The sequence below is a fragment of the Aegilops tauschii genome, chromosome 7 (assembly GCF_002575655.3).
Source record: "Aegilops tauschii subsp. strangulata cultivar AL8/78 chromosome 7, Aet v6.0, whole genome shotgun sequence".
In the NCBI taxonomy this organism is placed as follows: Eukaryota; Viridiplantae; Streptophyta; class Magnoliopsida; order Poales; family Poaceae; genus Aegilops; species Aegilops tauschii.
Window position 1 is genome coordinate 187,219,007 of NC_053041.3, and position 20,908 is coordinate 187,239,914.

General features: G+C 50.3%; 2 protein-coding genes across 2 annotated transcripts; both read right to left on the reverse strand.

The window, feature by feature from the left end:
* Nucleotides 1–8,794: 8,794 nt before the first annotated feature.
* On the reverse strand, nt 8,795–12,996 carry LOC109785175 (uncharacterized). Its single transcript, XM_020343785.4, has 2 exons — nt 11,930–12,996; nt 8,795–11,739 (listed from the first exon to the last, which is right to left on the reverse strand). Exons 1-2 carry the CDS (start codon nt 12,977–12,979, stop codon nt 10,273–10,275), a joined length of 2,517 nt encoding a protein of 838 aa, XP_020199374.2. The 5' UTR covers nt 12,980–12,996; the 3' UTR covers nt 8,795–10,272.
* A 1,767-nt stretch (nt 12,997–14,763) lies between these two features.
* On the reverse strand, nt 14,764–18,202 carry LOC141027017 (uncharacterized). The gene is made up of 4 exons (XM_073503929.1): nt 17,267–18,202; nt 16,283–17,165; nt 15,436–16,193; nt 14,764–15,318 (listed from the first exon to the last, which is right to left on the reverse strand). The coding sequence occupies exons 1-4, from the start codon at nt 18,200–18,202 to the stop codon at nt 14,764–14,766; spliced, it is 3,132 nt and encodes a 1,043-aa protein (XP_073360030.1).
* Between the last annotated feature and the right edge of the window lie 2,706 nt (nt 18,203–20,908).

A 20,908-nucleotide genomic window follows, 5' to 3' on the forward strand; every position in this document is an offset into this window, starting at 1 on the left:
ATATAGCTCACTTGGCAAGCTTGCTCGTCAGCATGACAACATGGCATAACGTAATCGTATCGTAATATAAAGGAGCAAAGCAAAAGAAAGACAGTATTGCAGTCAAATTTATCATTATAGATAGCGCTGTTGGATTAGCATCCGACGGACATCTTTCATCTTCTCAAGGAGACCACTTCGTGCTGTATTTATTCGTGTATGTATTAAGGTAGAGAACTGCTGGTAGCTGGAGCCGAGGCTGGTTGCCACCAGATGCGCAAACTCATCGTTGTTAACAGATGGGGAGGTCGAATGGGGGCTCATAGTGATATTATCGTGTGTCCCCGCTTCACCATTAGTATCGAGGTAGAACTACTTGATATGTCAGCCGTCAATGCATACGATGGGGCGTGGCGAAAATTCCTTCAAGATAGGGAAGACAGCGACACACCACGAAGGAGAGCGTTGGTGCAGCCACAAATGCTGAATCCAAATAAAATACACCCATTCGACAAATTGCACTGTAACTTTCTTGTGGTTTGGTAGGCAGTTTACTGGATAAAACTGGAAGAGATGCTAGTCATGTATCTTGAACAACTGTACGGGAACTAGGATATGAGTCATATTTCTCATAACAATGTTAGCTCCCCAGGAATATGGACGGACACCTCAACACCAAGGTTCAAGACATCTCCAGTTTGAATTCCTGTGCATATTTCAGTTCTCAACGACAACAAAGGTGTGCAATGTATATTTGAAAGACGGAAGCTACATCGTGGAATAGCCTGGCTGGACGGACACCTGCGCACTGTACGGGACCCGAGTGGCTTCCACGTTCTATATTCTTCGGCCTCCATTGGACGACAACCATGGGAAAAGAAGAGAAGTTCACAACTGGTGTCCGTGAACATGCATCCATGCTTCCTCGGTTCCTCCGTCTTTGGAAGGTACATTTGATTTGTTCCTTTGCTCAATTAACTAGGTGCTGCACAGGCTGTGCAAGTATCAAAATTTAATATGGTTACCACTGGAAATTTATTATGGTTACCACTGGGTGTTGTAGTCATATCAAATGATGTATATTCAAATTCCATGCATGGCTTTGTTCTCACCCACCAAAACAAACCGAAAATGAAGTACTTGTACATGGTACCTTTCTCTTTGCAGGGAAGGTGCATTGTGACTTCGGCGAGATGGAATAAGAAAGACAACAACACGTAAGGCATGACACTGTGCCGTTGAGCTCCACTCAGGATGGTCTCTCGCATGCTCGCCCTTGTTGTGACCACAAGTGGATGATATAAGATGTGGAAGTCTCTTGTCTTGGGGTCACGTAAACAAAGCAATTTCGAGTTCAGAAAGCCGCATTATGCAGGTGGGTTAGACGAGGATTGACTATTCCCCATCGTGCACACACCTTGATGATGCAGGTGTTAAGATCCTTTGACCGAGCTAGGATGCCACCAGCAGCAGCCTCAACAACCATCTTTGCTGGCACCTCAGTGGCGGAGATGGCCGCTGTGCATTGTGTTCAAGTGAGCCCATTAAAAACAAGCAAATCCTTCACTAGATTAGTGTTTCCCATTGGTTATTTATGGTTGATGAAACATGACCCAGCTGTCATCCGGCCTTAGCTTAGTCCCTGAGCACTTGCTTGATTGCTTGCCAACCATCGTTTTCCATGGGCATGTTTGTTGGTAAGTGGCTGAACATGCATCGCAAAGATTCGGATGAGTATTTTCGAGCATCAGCATTGTGTACTACTTGGAGAGAGGTATTGAGATGGGACGACACCAGTTCTCTAGCTTGGCTGAACTTGGACATCCTTCATTTGTCATGGAAAGCGACTAAATGTCCTCAGGAATAATGGACGCTTCACCCGGCTCCTCATCGACCAAGAAAATGTTCCAGGAAAGCCTAGCATTCTGCAGCAGTAAGTCCTGTTTGATGCCCTCCATGACCCGGCCCTCGGTTGAAGCATGCTGCTTCAAAACTCATTGCATCAAGATAAGGCTGAACACAAACATAAGATCATAGCAAACACAGATCAACAAAAAACTGGCAAACCTATTTAGTGCTGGCCACATTTTCACACGCCAGTCAAAAGATTGAAGATTGACTAACTAGATATAGTACAGATATCTCAGTCTTTAAATAGCACTTTGCAAAATTAACAGAGAAGCACGTTTTCAATCCGTCATATATTATGTTCTCAAGGTAGAAACTAAGAAAATAAATGCTGTAGAGGACAAAATAGGAATCTTGCAGAGCCCTATGAAAGGTGCATCCTGAATTTCTAATGCAGCAGCTCATGTCAAGAGTATGGGTGGGCGAGATGTTTCTATCCTTCCTTGGTTTATTGTCCTCGGATGTTTGTGCAAGTGGTTCTTTCAAGTGTTAACAATGACTAAAGGTCTTTTTCACGCAAAAGAAAAACAATGACTAAGAATGATCTTAGTCTTAGAATCATGCAACCATCGGGTGGAGCCACGCCCCAGGACCCAGGGCCCAGGCCAAGGGCGTGGGAAATTTTTTATACGCCCAACTACTGGATTTTAATTACGCGTGAGGGTTTTCTGCTGTAGCCGCCGCCGTCGCCATCACCATGGAACTTTTGGCCCCCTCACCTCTGGCTGCCATCATGACGCTGAGAGGTGGGAGGACCTTGCATCTTCAAGAGTTCTATGTTCTTCGTCAACGTTTACAACAACAACAACAACAACAACAACAACAACAAAGCCTTTAGTCCCAAACAAGTTGGGGTAGGCTAGAGGTGAAACCTATAAGATCTCACGACCAACTCATGGCCCTGGCACATGGATAGAAAGCTTCCACGCACCCCTGTCCATAGCTAGTTCTTTGGTGATACTCCAATCCTTCAGGTCTCTCTTAACGGACTCCTCCCATGTCAAATTCGGTCTACCCCGTCCTCTCTTGACATTCTCCGCACGCTTTAGCCGTCCGCTATGCACTAGAGCTTCTGGGGCCTGCGTTTAATATGCCCAAACCATCTCAGACGATGTTGGATAAGCTTCTCTTCAATTGGTACTACCCACTCTATCTCGTATATCATCATTCCGGACTCGATCCTTCCTCGTGTGGTCAACGTTTAAAGAATAAAATTACTCTCGTTTCTTTGACGGTGCCATGAGGTTAGAGAGTCTTTTGTCCTCGCAGATCCGATTATTAAGATATGATGAGTTTATGTTCGTGTGTCAAGCTTTTTTTTGTTGGCTCTATTCTTTATGGAGGTGAAATCTTTCAATGACACCATGATGAAGATATACTGATTCGACGGCGTGGACTTCTAGGGGATCATCTTCGGCCCAAGTACATTCATAGATTAAGACTTCCCATCTTTTTGGATGGGCGACTCAAGGCGCTTTCAAAAACTATTATCAGTAATGTTCGTGTGTGTCGGTGTGGACGGCCATCTATGGGGTCATCAAGTCCCCTTGTGGTTCGGCTGGGGGGATGCACAAGACGCAAAGAGCAAAATCAACAGAAGACGCAGGGATCTTTACCCAGGTTCGGGCCACCGAGAGGTGTAAAGTCCTACTCCTGCTTGCTATATTGGGTATATGTGTTGGAACACAAGTACAAGGAGGGCTACCCCAACAAGGATGCGAGAGGGTGGCAGCTACGCATGTAGTTGTGCAGAGGATCGATTCTCGTAAACGCTGCCATGTCCCTCCTTTTATAGCTAAAGGGGTAACCACAGTGGCAAAAAGATAATTACATGATGATTAGATAGCAACAATGCTATCATACCAAACTCTGGTAGTTAGCACAAAAAGCATTAAATGCACCGTTAGGTGTCGTGAGGAGGAGGAGCCTCAGCAAGGTTGCTGCACCGCTTGCTCAGCTAACTCCTATTAGCTTGACACGCCATTTGGACGGGTGTCAATAAAGGTAAAAATCCTTCCGGCGAGCTGACACGTGTCCGACAAGCCTCACCTAACTGCCTGCGGGCTCGACACCTCACTGATTAGCGACTTGCTGCTCGATGAGGTGTAGCGCTGGCAGCTGGCGGGAGGTTGCCGGCCAAGGAGCTTGTTGGGCCTTCGTCTTGCCAGCTCGGCCTTGCCGGCAAGGGCTGCTTCTAGAGTTGCCCTTGATGCTTGTCTTGTTCCTTGAATCTTGGTCTTCTTGATGCACTCCTTGATCTCTCAAGGAGTGGCTCCCTTGGCTTGAGAGTCTTATTTATAACTTTATTTGGCGGGGGGAGGGGGGCACTGCCTCTTGTCCGTGCATAGGCCAGGGTATAAAATGCCCATGTTTTATACACCGACAGCGTGGGTGAAAGAGTGACATAATCGTTGTTCCAATCTATTTGCTGTCTCTTTACTGAAGTCTTTCGAAAAAAATTCAAACAAAGATTGATATCGCAAAGGTCTTACCAAGAAATTTTGTTGTAATTCTTAGTCATAAGAGTTACTTTGTATTTTCTTGAATTATAGTTTCAAATCAATGTACATGTAACTGTTACAAGTATGAATAAAATTACACTGTTTCTAAAAAAAGCTAAATTTTAATTTGCTGAAAAAAGACTGGATTTTAAGTTGGGCCCAGGGTCTAGCCCACTAAAGCACTACAGCAGGCAGCCACACATGGACCGACAGGCTATCTCCTCCCGCGGCGACTATTTATCGCCTTAAGCGATACAAGCAACTTCTATTGCTGAAGCTTTTTCCTCCATCACCTCATATTGGGCCAGCCCATTCATGCGCGTGTAGTGTAAAAAGAGCATAAAGCACTCCCATTCATGCGCGTGTAGTGTAAAAAGAGCATAAAGCACTGCAGCAGGCAGCTACGCATGGACGAACGAGGTTGGCTCCCCCGGGAGCCCCAATTTGACGCTCGGCGCCACGCACGGGGGCAGCTCGACTGGGCCGGCCCATGAAGCTGCACCGCGGGTCGAAAAAGATGGCAAAAAGAAGTGGCAGGCGCGGAGGGGATTCGAACTGGCGACCAACTGCATGCGGCCGCGCACACGTAGCCACTCCGGTAGCCAACATCGTTGTTCCAATCTATTTGCAGTCTCTTTACCGAAGTCTTTGGAAAAAAATTCGAGCAAAGATTGATATCGCAAAGGTCTTACCAAGAAATTTTGTTGTAATTCTTAGTCATAAGAGTTACTTTGTATTTTCTTAGATTATAGTTTTAAATCAATGTACATGTAACTGTTACAAGTATGAATAAAATTACACTGTTTCTAAAAAAAGCTAAATTTTAATTTGCTAAAAAAGACTGGATTTTAAGTTGGGCCCAGGGTCTAGCCCACTAAAGCACTACAGCAGGCAGCCACACATGGACCAACGAGGCTGTCTCCTCCCGCGGTGACTATTTATCGCCTTAAGCGATACAAGCAGCTTCTATTACTGAAGCTTTTTCCTCCCTCACCTCATATCGGGCCAGCCCATTCATGCGCGTGTAGTGTAAAAAGAGCATAAAGCACTCCTGTTCATGCGCGTGTAGTGTAAAAAGAGCATAAAGCACTGTGGCAAAGATTGATATCGCAAAGGTCTTACCAAGAAATTTTGTTGTAATTCTTAGTCATAAGAGTTACTTTGTATTTTCTTAGATTATAGTTTCAAATCAATGTACATGTAACTGTTACAAGTATGAATAAAATTACACTGTTTCTAAAAAAAGCTAAATTTTAATTTGCTAAAAAAAGACTGGATTTTAAGTTGGGCCCAGGGTCTGGCCCACTAAAGCACTACAGCAGGCAGCCACACATGGACCAACGAGGCTGTCTCCTCCCGCGGTGACTATTTATCGCCTTAAGCGATACAAGCAGCTTCTATTGCTGAAGCTTTTTCCTCCCTCACCTCATATCGGGCCAGCCCATTCATGCGCGTGTAGTGTAAAAAGAGCATAAAACACTCATGTTCATGCGCATGTAGTGTAAAAAGAGCATAAAGCACTGTGGCAGGCACTACGCATGGACGAACGAGGCTGTCGTCTCCTCCGGGAGCCCTGCGTCAAATTGGCGGCACCATGCACAGGGGCAGCTCGACTGGGCCCGCCCATGAAGCCGCACCGCGGGTCGAAAAAGATGGCAAAAAGAAGTGGCAGGCGCGGAGGGGATTCAAACTGGCGACCAACTGCTTGCGGCCGCGCACACGTAGCCACTATGCTAGACTAGTTTAGTTGGCTGAGCAGCAACGCACAACTTAAAGTACTAAAACCTGACTTGTGTACTGTAGCGAATAGAAACCAATTACTATAGTGAACCCGAAATTAGTTGCTACATTGATTTTTTAAAGTGTAATTTCTTTTATTGTGTATATTTTAAAAAGTGCGCACATTCTTTGAATTAATGAAAAAAATTAGAGCCCAGAACATATTTCGAGTATGTGAACAAAAAAATTGAAAAAGGCAGAAATTGTTTCTGAGAAACATGAACCATTTTTTGAATTTTGGAACAAATTGGGAAAACATTTAAACCGCGAACATTTTTTGAATTTGTGAACAAATTATAAAATTCTAAACAAATTTGAAAGCGTGCACCATTTTTGAATTTGTGAACAAATATTTGAAAAATGGAACATTTCATGATATTCCAAACACAAATTTGAAACCACGAACATTTTTTTTTAATTTCTGAATAAAAAACTTAAAATGGAATATTTCATGAAATTATGAAAAAAAATTGAAAGCATGAACACCTTTTGAAATTCTTGAAATTTTTTGGAATTTTTGAACAAATTATGAAATTCCAAACAAATTTGGATGCGTGAACATATTTTGAATTTGTGAAAAAATATTTTAAAAATGGAACATTTCATGATATTCCAAACAAAAATTTGAAACCGCGACATTTTTTGAATGCTGAATAAAAAATTTAATTGGAGTATTTCATGAAATTATGAACAAAAAATTGAAAGCGCGAACATTTTATGAAATTCTTGAACATTTTTTGAATTTCTGACCAAATTTTGAAACCGCGAACTTTTTCAAAATCCTGAACATTTTTTAAACCTGCAACACTTTTCCAATTTGAGAACTATTTTTTATAGAAGAACATTTTCTCGAATTCCTGGACATATTTCTAAATTCTGACTAAATATTAAAAGTAATTTTTTTTAAATTCCTGTACATATTTGAAACTCAAACATCTTTTTAATTTGCGAACAAATTTTAAAAAGAGGAATTTTTTTTGAAATCTAAACAAAAGTTGTAGTTTTCGAAAAATATTAAAAAGAAATTTCAACTTGAAAAAGAAATAATAAAAAAGAAAAAGAAAAAAGAAACAAAATAATGAAATTCTATTTAAAAATGAAATAGGAAGAAGGAAAAAGAAAATAAAATGACAGAAAAACATAGAACAAGAAGAAAAATTAAAGAACTCTGTTTAGGAAGCTTCCCAAAACCGGAAAAGACCGGTTGGAACTTCCTAGAAGCCTCGCGAAACCAGGAAGGAGGAACACATTAACGGGCTGGCCCAGTTAAACTCTCGATCGCAACCTCCTGTGCGAAAGGTCGACTTTTTGATGCAAAATACGTCATATAGGGTTTTCCGTCTCCTCCCTCGACGACTATTTATCATCTTATAAGTGATACAAGTAGATTCTATCGCTGAAGCTTTTTCCTCCCTCACCTCATATTGGGCCGGCCCATTCATGCGCGTGCAGGGTAGAAAGAGCAAGGAAATGCGTGAGAAGCAGGGATCGAAACGGGGTCTCCAGGGGGGAACTCGGGGGACACGCTAACCATTACACCCAAGTTCCCTTCATGGTAAGAACACGGGGCGCGATCTACTTGAGGCGATAGCAGTCGTTTTCATCGGGTTTTTTCTTTTTGTTTTTACAGGGTTTTCTTCCTTTTTCCTTCGTTTTTTGTTTGGTTTTCTTTTCTTCTTCTCCATTTTTTGTTTGCTTTTCTTGTTCTTCTCTATTTTTTGTTTGGTTTTGTTTTTTCTTTTACATTTTGTGTTTTTTCTTATATTTGTTTTCGTTTTCACTCTAAATTTTTCGTATATTTCAAAAACATATTTTTAGTAAGTGATCAACATTTTTTGTATACACGTTCAACATTGATTAAACATTTTGCAAATATTTGTTCAACATTTTAATACTTATTCAACATTTTTTAGAATACTTGTTCAACATTTTACAAATACTCGTTCAACATTGTTTTAATACTTACTTAACATTTTTTTATAATCGTTCAATATCTTTTTAAAATGCTTCATTAAAAATGTATAAACATGATAAAAAAATATTCATCATTTCCTAAATACAGGGTCAACATTCTTTCTATACACATTTAATATTTTTAAAATGCTTGATTAACATTTTAAAATACTTGTTCAACTTTTTTTAAATGTTTGGTTAACATTTTTATATACAAGGTCTATAAAATTCACCATTTTATTACTATATGGTCAACATTTTTTAAATACACATTTAACATTTTTCAAATACTTCTTCACCATTTTCTCTGAAATGCTTGTTCAACATTTTTCAAATAATTTTTCAACATTTTTATTTCGAATGCTTGATTAAAATTTTTATATACATGATTAACATTTTCCCAAGTACTTGTTCAACATTTTCCAAATACTTGTTAAGAATTTTTTAAGTACTTGTTCAACATTTTCCAAATACTTTTTCAACATTTTTCAAATACTTGTTCGACATTTTAAAGTATAAACAAAAGTACAAAAATAAAGCAAAAAAATTAAATAAGAAAACGTAAAAGAAGAAGAGGAAAACGAGGTTGTGGCCTCTCTCGCGGCTGGGCCGGCCCAATTTGCCCTCCCCTTCAGCTAGCATTCCCGTCTCCACGCGCGAGGAGCGACCGGTCCTAGCCCGTGCGACCAGCGATGCGAACTGGCTCGGCAGCGCCCCGGACACTGGACAGCCGCACCTTCCCCCTGCACCGGCCGGCGCTTCCCTCCCGCCTCCCTGCTCCTCGCTCCCCCGTAATCCCCTGCGTCCACACCCCGATCCCTAACTCGTGGCATGGCGGCAGTGTTCCCTAGCCGGCGCCTTGCCGGCCCCAGCAGCCGCCTATCTTGTGCCGCCGGCCCGACGGCCCGCCGCCCCGTCGCCCTCCCGACAGAGTGTTCCAGCAAACTGTTCTATTGACCACGCCTTTCTGAAGATTTATTCTTCATACATTTAGATTTATTTGCTGGTGTGCCCACAACTATGTGCTTAGTTCTGCCGCTTTAAATTGAAGCAGATTTGATGTGTTCAGCACGTTCATTTTTTTTAGCAGGAGCTGTTTGCTAGACCTTGTGCACGGTGCCAAACAGCTGCAGCAACACATTTCGTCCAAGAAAATAAACACACTCGAGCAGAACTTCTGACCTACTACTTCTTTGAGGTAAAGCATTACTAATATGTTATGTCTCAAGTGAAGTGTGTTTTCTCTTGACAGAAAAGGTGTTTTTTTGTCTTAATACAAAAAAATAATTCATACCATGTAGCATGTAGCTTCGCAGATTTAAGGATCCATAAGCATTGAGTTTAAATTCTAGTTTAATTGTGCAATTGAGCCATATTGTTTGCTTTTGCATGTGGTATGTTTTTAGTGGCTATGAGGTACTTCAGGGATAGTTATAGGCGGTAAAAAAATCCGTCTCGCCAATTTTTTTTGGACCGGTGTTTACTCCAATCCTGGCTCGGCCACTTACCATGGATTAATACACTGCGTGTGAACCTACCACAACCACTGGATTCAGGTCTGCACCCGAGTCGGAATATTCATGAGGCAAAGGAGTTGCCCTTTTTGGTCAACTCCAACATACTAGCATTAGTGATTTTGAATAATCCAGTTAATAAGTAAAGTAAACTGCAGATGTACCGGGAGAAGAGGATAGAAGAAACCCGACAAAGCTGAGCACCAGATATCTAAGAACAGGTGTAGAGAAAAACGGATATTCACTTCCGCTTCGACAACGACCAGAATTTTCTTGCAAAAAGAAATATCCTCTTCCATCTTCAATTCTGTTGAGCCCGAGCTGGAGCCAGCAATTACACGGATGCCGTGGCAACGGGCGGGGGTGAGGCAGTTGGCCAATTGGAAATCAGTCAAGAGTGCTATATAGACACTCCCAAAAAGAATCTAATCAGATTCCCCCCCTGTTGTACTATATCTTACATAATGTTAAGCAATAGATCAAATTGGGGCACAAAATGGTGAGAAATGAAAATACAAAAAAGAGAAACTACCTTGAATTTTGGCAAGTGTGTCGTACTCACATCGAGTACTCTCTCTATCTCACATGAACAGAACTGCACAGCACACTGATAATAAAGGGGGCGATACTGCAGCTAACTATGCCTGATTCCCACCGTTCGCCTCCTCCTGTATCGGAGGAGGATTTTCCGGGTGCTGAGAACTGTCATCAGGATGTGAACACAGGAATGCCAGGATTACATGAATTGCAATGTAGGCCAGCACGGCAATGATCAGTGCAACGACATACACAGACGTCTTCCACCCCCTGCTGGAGCCTGCTGCGTAGGCCACCAAGAGAGCGAGCAAATCCAGCACAATCGTCGTGCTCAACACCCTGAGTGTGAGGGACCTTTTCGTCTTGTCCTTCCACTCCAGTAGCAAAATGATGATAACAACAATGGACGCCACGAAGGACGTAGAGTTGCTGTAGAAGAAGGCGAGGTACCGGGGCCTCCTGTTGTCATGCATGACCGGGTTGCCTGCGTCGTACCATTCACTGCTGTGCTGCCAAGCTCCCCCGGGCGGATCTAGGCCGGCTTGGTAGGTGACACTTGCCACAAGGATTCCTAGCAGCATCAGGTATTTTTGCTTGGCATATGTTGTCTTCTTATCGTCCTCACCGTTCTCTGGCTTCGGTTGACTGCTGGTGTTTCTGTTCTTATTCAAGAACAATAGGAACAGTGCAGCTATAACGAAGAGGACCACAACCACCAGCGCGAAGATGTAGATGGATGTTTTCAGATGCTGTGTGCTTCCGGCAGCATAGGCCCCCATCAGGCCAAACATGCCCACCGCCGTGCAAATAGCGAGCGCATAGCTTCGTATGGCTGGCCTGTATAGATGTGGGTTCACCAGCAGTATGATGAGGGCAATGGACAGCATGAAGCTCACCGAGTTGCAGTAGAAATAGGCGGTGTAGCGGCGGGGGAAGTTGTTTAAGAGGACCGGGTCACCTGCTTGAAACCCACCAGACTCATCGTCATGGAGCCGGAAACCGCCTGGAGGAGTCAACCCGGCTTGGTAAGTGACGGTTGCGGCCAAGACCGCGAAGAGGAGCAGCCGCTTGCGCCTCTTCTCCACCATCTCAATTTCCTGCGGGGTTATGGTGTCGGTGTGGTCCAGCGTGAAGAAGACGACATGGATCACCACGTAGACCAGGACGCCCCCTGCCAAGGCCATGGCGTAAATGGAGGTGCTTACATCCCGGCAGCTCCCGGCGGCGTATGCACCGATGAGGCCAAACAAGTCCAATACCATGGCTGCCTCCAGCACGTGGGTCTTGAGCAGAAGCTTGTTCTGGACCAGGATGATGGCGACCAAGGATGCCACAAAGGCGACGGAGTTGCAGTAGAAGAAGGCCTTGTACCGCCCAGGATTCGTCGTCAGGAGGATCGGGTCGCCGGCCATGTGCCCTTGCCCGTTCTCCTGCCAGACTCCACCCGGCGGGTCCAACCCCGCTTGGTACGTGATGGCCGCTGCAAGAGTGGCGAGCAGCAGCACAAGGGAGCTAGCCTTGTCCGCTGCCTTCCTAGAAGTTGCAGAGAAACAGAGGTCAGTTGTAAGCTGGAATGTGCAGAGGAGGAAGAAGAACAAGAAGAAGGTATGTGCTGGCGTGGTACCTGCTATTAATAGTGCGCAGACTTGGAGTCCTTGGTACTTGCAACCTTCCTGACACGGATTTATGGAGGTCTTTGATTTTGGCCCAGAAGCAGGCAGCCCTTATGTCGTCTATGAACCTCCCAACAACGGGCACTTTTTCTTTGAAATAAATGACAGCTTGGAGGAATATAATGAAGGCGAGGACAGCACCAACCAGGCTGATGACATAGATGGTGGTGTCGGTCTCCCTGCAGCTGCCGGCGGTGTACGCGCCGACGAGGCTGATCAGCGCAATGGTGATACACCCGTAGGCCTCTTTCAAGCGGGGCTTCCTGTCCAGAAGCACCACGATGATGAGCAGCGATGCCACGAACGCCATGGCGTTGAAGCACAAGAAGGTCGTCAGGCGCTTGCCGTGGCTGTCCTTGAGGATCGCGTCGCCGGGGCGGTGGCCGCTCTCGGGGTCGTCCCAAAAGCCACCTGGCGTGCTCATCCCGGCTATGTAGGTGACGCTCACCGCAAACGTCGCGAGTAGCATCAGGACCTTGCGGAGCCGTTTATCAGCGGTGGGGTCGTTGTGGGAGTAGAAGTAGTGACCTGAGCAGAAGGAAGCCACCGCCATCTGACCGACAAGGTAGAGGACGACGAGGCCCACCAGCACCAAGGAGTAGATGGTGGTGAGCTTGTCGCGGCAGGTGCCGGCGGCGTAGGCCCCCATGACGCTCACCAGGTCCAACACCATGGCTGCCAGCAGCGGCCGCATGCTGATCCACTTATTCCTGTCTCGCAGGAGGGCGAGGAAGAGGACGAGGACGATGACCACCAGCGACGAGGCGAACGCGGTGGCGTTGCAGTAGTAGAACACCAGGTACCGGCGGTAGCTGGTAGTCCGGATGATGGAGTCGCCAGCGAGGCGGCCGATGGCGTCATCAGTGTCCTGCCAGACGCCTCCCGGCGGGTTGAACCCCGCGGCGTACGTCACCGTGGCCACCAGCGTCGCGAGCAGCAGGATGTACTTGCTCAGGTCCCGCATGAGCTCGGCACTCTTGATCTCAGGACCCCGAGGAGGATCCACCGTGGGCTCAGGACCCGGAGGAGGCGGAGCACTCTTGATCTCAGGACCCGGAGTAGGATCCACCGTGGGGACGTCCACCACGATCTCATCTTGGCTGATGTCGCGTGGTGGCACGGTCTCCATTTCCATAGCAAAATGGTGTCTCAAGGTCCAACTGCCGGAGGGAGTTGTGCCGAGACTTCCCTGCTGAAGATCTCTCTCTCTCTCAAATATATATAGCCACGCTTGGTCGTCAGCATGACTACCTGGCATAACGGCGTAAATTTGAAAAGAGAAAATGCCGGGAAGAAACGGCATTGCCGGCAGATTGACCTTCTAATTTATGCTGACGCGCCAAAGGTCTCAATCATGACTGTTATTCACTGGATGCCATGTCGGAATCTCGCCGGAGAATGCCATCAAAGTTCATCAAGCGGAAGGGGCAGTGCAATGTAGCCGAAACAGCGGAGTGGGCGGAACGAGGGAGACAATGGAGAAGAAACTGCCTGGGCAGAGCGGGAGCACTAGTACTTTATTCTGCGCACGTACATTTTTCTAGTTATAGTTAGTTGTTGTTCTCTAGTGATGTAGAAGAGGTGGACGACAACGCTTGAGAGGCAGAGGCAAAGCCGGTAAGGGTGGCACAAGTCACAACCGACGGTTGTTTCGTTCCACATACTACTTGAATTTACTCCTGAATCCTTCTTTTTAGAATACACCGCAACATTGACACGCACACTTACACGATGTCTTGGATAACGGAATTTGAAGATTGAGGAAGTTGCCTCGAGATAAACGGTCTCTGTCCACGGAAGAAGCAATCCGTTCTTATGGGACATACATGACGTAGAAATTATATGTGATATTCCTGTAGAAATGCGCAAAAAAGTACAAATTTGGTGATAGTAGGTAGGAGTGCAAGTTTTTGTACAGTACCACCGGGCATATGTTCTATAGTCTCATGCCTAATTATGCCTTCAGATCAAACGCTATTGCTCTCAGTTCTCACCTATCAAAACAAACCGAAAATTAAGTATACATTGTGACCCTTTTTTTGCAGGGAAACTGCGCTGTGACTCCGGCGGGATAAAATAAAAAAGACAACGCGTGAGGCATGACTCCGCGTCGTGGAGCTCCACTCGGGATGGTTTCTCGCATACTCAACCTTGTTGTGACCAGAAGCTAGTGGTAGTGGATGATATAAAATGCGGGTCACGTAAACTAAGCAATTGCAAGTTGAGCCAGCCGCATTGTGCATGTTTGTTAGACAGCGCTGTCGAGCATTGACTATTCCCCATGAGTTGCTGTATGTGCAACTCCTGGATGATGCGGGTGTTAAGATGCTTTGACCGAGCTTAGGATTGCCACCAGCAGGCAGCAGCAGCCTCAACAAACCATCTTATTGCTGGCACCTGCAAGGGAGGAGCTGGCTATTGTGCATAGTGTTGAGGTGGGAGCCATGTACGATACTTTCCCCTTTCATTTGTGCTGGGTGCTACTCTTGTTATGTCTATGTTGTCCGTCCTGCTGTTTAACTCTGCCTGGTGGCTTTATTTATAAAGTCGGGCCTCGGCCTTTTATCTAAAAAAGATTAGTCTCACCTATTGTTTATTTACGGTGGATGACCCAGTTGTCGTCTGGCCTAGCTTAGTCCTTGAGCACTTGCTTAACTGTTTGCCAACCATCATTTTCCATGGGTATGTTTGTTGGTAAGAGGCTGAACATGCCTCGCAAAGATTCGGATGAGCTTATTCGAGCATCAGCAATGTGTGCTGCTTGGGAGGTACTCACATCAATTTTCTTTTTTTTGAGGAAGCGCAGGCGAAGTGCGTTTGCATTATGAGAAGAAACAGCGACAGAGCGCTAGTCTGTACAAAAGCAACCAAAGGTTGCGAAAAACAAAAGAAAAAACAGGATCCCAGGCTGCCTAGACCTCACTCTCGCAGCATCAAGTGGTTACCCCCTGATAATACCCACGTAGCTAGCTCGTCGGTGAGAAGCTCCAGCACTACCCGGACAGGGCGCTCGAGATCCATGAAAATGCGTCCGTTACGCTCGAGCCAGATCCACCAGGTGATTAGGAGAGCGATTGATCTCGCCCGCTTGCGGCCAACAGGCACCGTGATAAGTCCGTCCAGCCAATCCACCATGCACTTTGAAGACCTCCAAGAGCTTGGAAGGAAGGTGGGGACGCGAAAGCGGCTGGCCGCCGCCGTCCAGAGGTTCCTTGACCAAGTGCACTCCCTGAACAAGTGCTGAGCGGTCTCCAGGTTGCGCCAGCATAACAGACAGAAATAGGAATTAGGCCATGCCCTGGCCATGAGCCGGTCCGCTGTGAGCAGTCCACCAGCGGAGAGGAGCCATGAGAAAAACTTAATCTTGGCCGGCACCCGGGCATGCCAGACGGACTGCATGATAGGCGAGAAGGTGGACCCCAAGAATTGCAAATGGTATGCCGAAGAGGCCGAGTAGCTGCCAGAGGCCTCAAGCTTCCAGGTGAATATGTCCCTACCCGTATCAGGGATGGTCGTAGCATTGATCCGGCCCCAGAGGGAAACAAAAGCCGCGAGGAGGTTGCTTGGAACTCATCCCCCTAGGTCGTTTACCCAGCGGTTGCCGGTTAGTGCCTGACGCACGGTGCGGTGCTTGCGTTTGGAGAGGCGAAACAGTTCTGGCGCAATGTGGCATGGAGCTTGGCCTTGCAGCCAACTATCCATCCAGAAGGAGGTCGTTCGGCCATCGCCTAGTGCTACTGTCGTGGCTGCCGCGAACAGCCAGCGGTCGTCCTCGTTGCAAGGCACAGGAAGACCGATCCAAGGCTTGTAGGGGGTCGTCTTCTCCCACCAAAGCCATCTCAGCCTGAGCGCAATGCCGAAGCGGTCAAGGTCGATGATGCCCAGCCCTCCGAGTTCTTTAGGCCTGCATATCCTGCCCCATGCAACCTTGCAGTGCCCTCCAGGGCAGCTTTCCTGTCCACGCCAGAGCCAAGCCCTCCTGATTTTGTCGATCTGACGCCTCACCCAGGCTGGTAACTGGTGAACTGATAGCCAATATACGACCAGCGCCGAGATAACGGAGTTCAGTAGCACAAGACGGTCGGCGGCAGTGAAAAGCTTGAATTTCCATGCAGCCAATCTGGCCAAGATCTTGTCCAGCAACGGCTGCAGTTCAGCTTTGCGAACCTTGCGAAGGGACAGAGGGAGGCCCAAAAAACAGCACAGCAGGGTGGCACGTGCAGCCCCAAGCGGCTGTATGATATCATCCACATCGAAGAGCTCGGGGCGGATTGGGATGGCCTTGCTCTTGGAGAAATTTACTTGAAGCCCCGTGGCCTGCCCAAAGGCCTGCAGGATCTGCCGGATGGCTTGAACCTCCTGTCGGACGGGGTTTAAGAAAAGAGCAACATCGTTCGCGTAGAGAGAGGTTCGTAGGCTTGGAATTCTCCCCTTCAACGGGAGAATTCCAACAGCCTCTGAAGCGGCTCCATGGCGAGGATGAACAGGAACGGGGAGATCGAGTCGCCCTGGTCCAACAGCCTCTGAAGCGGCTCCATGGCGAGGATGAACAGGAACGGGGAGATCGAGTCGCCCTGCCTGAGCCCCCTGTGGTGCCTAATCGACCGGGCCAACGCCCCGTTGACGAGCACCCTGGACGAGCTGGTGGCGAGGAGCATGGTGATCCAGTTGCACCAACGTGACCCGAATCCTCGCGCCCGCATCATGTCCAGCGGGTAGGGCCATGAGACAGTGTCGAATGCTTTTGCTATGTCAAGCTTGAGCAAAATAGCGGCCCGCTTCGTCCTGTGGAAATGCCTCGCCATCCCTTGCACAAAAATAAAGTTGTCTTGGATGCATCTGCCCTTGATGAATGCACTCTGCGTCGGCGAGATGAGCGTGTCAATCCGCTTGGCGAGCCTCATTGCAAGTACTTTGCTGAAGAGCTTCGCCACACTGTGCAACAGGCTGATGGGCCTGTAGTCCGCCATGCTTGAAGCCCCGTCCTTCTTGGCCAAGAGCACAACGTGTGCCCCATTGAATAGATGCAGGCCTGTCCGATTCATGCAGTGCAGCTGCTGGAATGCGAGGACAAGGTCGTCTAAGATGATTTCTGCCGCCGCCTTGTAGAATGCCCCTGGAAAACCGTCCGGGCCTGGAGCCCGATCCGGCGGCAAGTCCGCAATGGCCGCTGCAATTTCCTCCCGGGTGAAAGCAGCCTCCAGGTCATCGAGATTGGCCCTAGGAAGGTCAAGCGCATCCCAGTTGAACCCCGTCGACACCGAGCCCGGGTCCCCGAGCAAGCGGTCGAAAAACTCGGTCGCGATCTGCTCCTTGTGGTGCTGCTCCGTGGCCAAAACGCTGCCCGAAGCCAATGAGGCAATGAAGTTTTTCCTTCGGCGGCCATTTGCTTTTATGTGGAAGTACTTGGTGTTGGCATCACCAGCTCGAACTTCCCTGACTCTGGCGCGCTGCCTGGCCTTGATGCGCTCGATAACTGTGAGACCAAGAATGCGCGACTTGAGCTCTTTGTGCAGATTAGCTCGTCCAGCTCGAGCTGCCTATCTTCCTGAGCATGGTCGAGCATCAGAACCGTATCCTGCGCCATCAGCAACTGCAGGCGGGTGTTCCCAATGTGGTGCTTGTGCCAGAGATGGAGCGCTCTAGCCGCCCGCTTGAGCTTGGCATCCAGCCTGGCAAGCGCACATCCCTGCACTCCGGGCGCGTTCCAAACTGCTGCCACAACCTCCTTAAACCCAGAAACATGCGGCCAGAAGGCTTCGAAGCGGAACCGTGCGCTGCGCTGCGATGAAGATTCACACGTCAAGAGGAGAGGGCAGTGATCTGACATGGCCGTGGCGAGGGGCTGGAGCCGCGCAGTGCTGAACTGAAGATCCCACTCCAGCGTGCAGAAGGCGCGGTCCATGCGCACCAGCGTGGGCGAGGCATGCTCGTTTGACCATGTGAACCGCCTACCACACAGATTGATCTCCTTGAGATCGCTGCTATTTAGCGCCGATCGGAACCGCGCCATGAGCCGCAAATTGAGGTTGGAGTTGCTCTTGTCCCGGGCTTCATAAATTAGGTTAAAGTCCCCAATTAGTAGCCAGGGTCCGGAGATAAGCCCACGGATCTGAGCCAAGTCAGCAAGGAAAAGCGGTTTGGCAGCGTCCTTTGAGGGCCCGTAGACCGTGGTCAGCGTCCAGGCCTCCCCACCGACCAGCGGCGTCACTAGCGCGGTAACGGCGAAGGCTGACAAATCGATCTGGTCGATCTGGAAGGAGGCGGCATCCCAGGCCAACAGTACCCCTCCCCGCGTTCCAGCCGCAGGCAGAACCAGCGAACTGTTCAGCCTCGTCCCTGCGATCTCTGTAAGCATGGCAGCCGGAATTGCTTCGCGCTTGGTTTCCTGCACACAAAGGATCGAACATCTAGTCTGCTCCACCAGAGATCGCACCCCCCATCTGCGGGCGCGGTCGTTCAGGCCCCTTGCGTTCCAGTTCAAAAGAGAAAAGCTACTCATGGAAAACACGAACAGGGGCCCATTGCATTGGCATGCTCGAACAGGGAGCAGCGAAGCAAACATACATCGATAAATACGGCCGGTGTGACGACACGGGCGCCCGGCGAGGTCGCAACAAACTAAAACCTAGCCTACGACGCGGTCCGGGGACAGCGCGGTGGCTACAACAGGAAACGAACTGGAAACGGACTAACATAGCAACAGAACGGGGCCCCCTAGACATCTGGAGTGCATCAGGCAGCGTCGCCGGCGAGCTCGAGCAGGTCCTCATCCGGAAGGTTGAGGGAGGCAGAAGAGTGCACTCCAGCAGCCCGCCCCAGAGCGGAGACCATCCTTCCCAGTGGCGTCTTGAAACGATTGGTGTAGCGCTGACGCACTTCGGCCGTGAACTGGCCTGGGTGGTCGATGAACGCCAACTGCTTGGCGAGCCTTGCTTGCACCTTCTGTTGCTGAGTCATTCCGGCCGCCCTGGCCGCGACCCGCGGGCTGGACCGGCGGGGGATGGCCGAAGTCTTGATCATCAACGTCGGCTGCTCCGGGGCTGGTGCCACGGCATTGGAGGCCGGGCACGGCAGGGCGTCGACTGTGGAGGCATTGGAGGCCAAGCAAGGTGGCGCGCCGATGACGGAGGGTGGCAGCAGGCGGAAAACTTTGGAGATGAACGTGGTTGCCTCGTCGACCTCCAGTTCCTGAAGCTGCGCCGCGAGTTGATCCGCAGACATGAGGCGCTCCTCCCGGTGGTTCACCGTCCCCACCGGCCAGGTCAGCTCCTGGGCTGCGACCGGGGGGTGGGCTCGCCCGGGGCGGGCACCAGATAGCCCAGCGAGGGCCAAGGCTTGGCCAGTAGATCTTGGGCAAATGAGGACGCCGGTGCGTGGCTCACGAGTGGCCCCATCCCCAGGTCAGATTCGTCAAACTCTTCCCATGCAGGTAGGCCATGAGGTTGGGGAAGGCGCGACTGCACCCAGGCCGCGCAGTCGACGGCAGCCTGCACCCCCGACGCCAGCTGACCGGGCTGCCAGGCCGTCAGGGCGCCGAGCTCGAACAACTGAGGGTCAGTGCGCGTGAGCTCCTCCCAGATGGCCCCCACCTCCTCGTGGAACGGCCCCATGTCAGGCTCGAGGAAGACGCCCACGGGGACCCCATCGAGCACGGGGGCAGGCACCTCATCGGGAGCGACAGGGGCGCCCTGAAGCACCTGCATCCTGCCCTCCTGGAGCGACGCGCCGCTTGGGGGCAGGCAGCCGCGCGGGGAGGCAGGCACGCCACCTGCCTCCAAGGAGGAAGCCTCCAAGCTTGTCGGCGATGCACGGTCCCACGAGCGAGAGCGGTCCCGACGCCCCAGGCCATCAGAAGGTGGGCTCAGGCTGCGGGCCCGCCTGATGGGCTCATCGTACTGGGAGACCACCCGGCGCCTACCGGGGCGGCCGCCGCCACCGCCGCCTTGGCGCCGAACGCGGCTAGGCGCAACCTTGTCCGAGCGGCAGCCGAGCAGGCCGGAGCGCCACGCCGAATGGGAGTGGGCACGGCGCTGCCGACCGCGCCCGTCACGACCCTGGTTGTCATCGTCGTCGTCCCTTGGGCGCGGCCTTGGCCTAGCACAGGGAGCCGCAACGGCACGACGCCTGCCGGTCCCGGCATGGCCGTCCTCCGTGCGCCGCTCCCAGTGGAAGCGCTCATCATGGGGCCAGTCCTGGTCAGCGCCGGGGGGGGGGGGGGGGGGCGATCTTCAAGCGGCGAGTAGTCGCGGGTGCGGTCCAGGTGGATGAGCACCGGAAACTGCGGGCCGCGGGGCCCGTCGGAGCTCGGGCAGCCCTCTGGCAGCGCTTGGCGGCCACGGCCATCGTCGGGGCGGTCGATGATGGAGAATCCGTTGGCCGTGGGGATGTCGTCAGGAGACCACGCCCATGCCCAGGCGAAGACACAGGAAGTGTTGGAGAGCGACGTGGACTGCCTCTCGAGCCGCTCGACGTGGCAGGAACGGCCGATGGCGTCCTGCACAGCCTCCTTGGTCCAGGCTTGGACGGGGATTCCCTCTACCCCAAGCCTGCAGTAGAACCGCCAGGCCCGCTGGTGGCCATGAGCCGCCGGCGACCACGGGGCGATGGTGAGCGCCACTCCTCGGCATGTCGCCACGCCGGCGTCCACGGCGACGTTCCTGTGGCGGGCGTGCGCGAACCGCACCATGAAGTCCTCCGGCGAGTGCTTGGAGACGTGCATCTCCTCCCATGGGATGCTGAGGTCGCGCTCCAGCGCCTTGGCGACGAGCTGGGGGTTGATGTCGCGACGCAGCTCGGACATGGTGATGACCACCGCAGATGAGCGCAAGTGGCGCGCCGCCTCCTCCATCGCCGGCGTGCAAAAGGTGAAGGTGGTGCCGGCCCCTGGCCGCTGGGAAGCCTCTCCAGGATGGTACGCCATGGCACACGGTGGGGGAGGGCCTGGGGGTGGTGGAGGGAGGGTGGCGGGCTGCGGCGCCGGTGGGGCACTTCGGCAAGGGAGCGGGCGGGGCGTGGGCGGCTGAGGCAGGCGGCTGGGGGGTGGGGCGTGCGATGGGGCTTG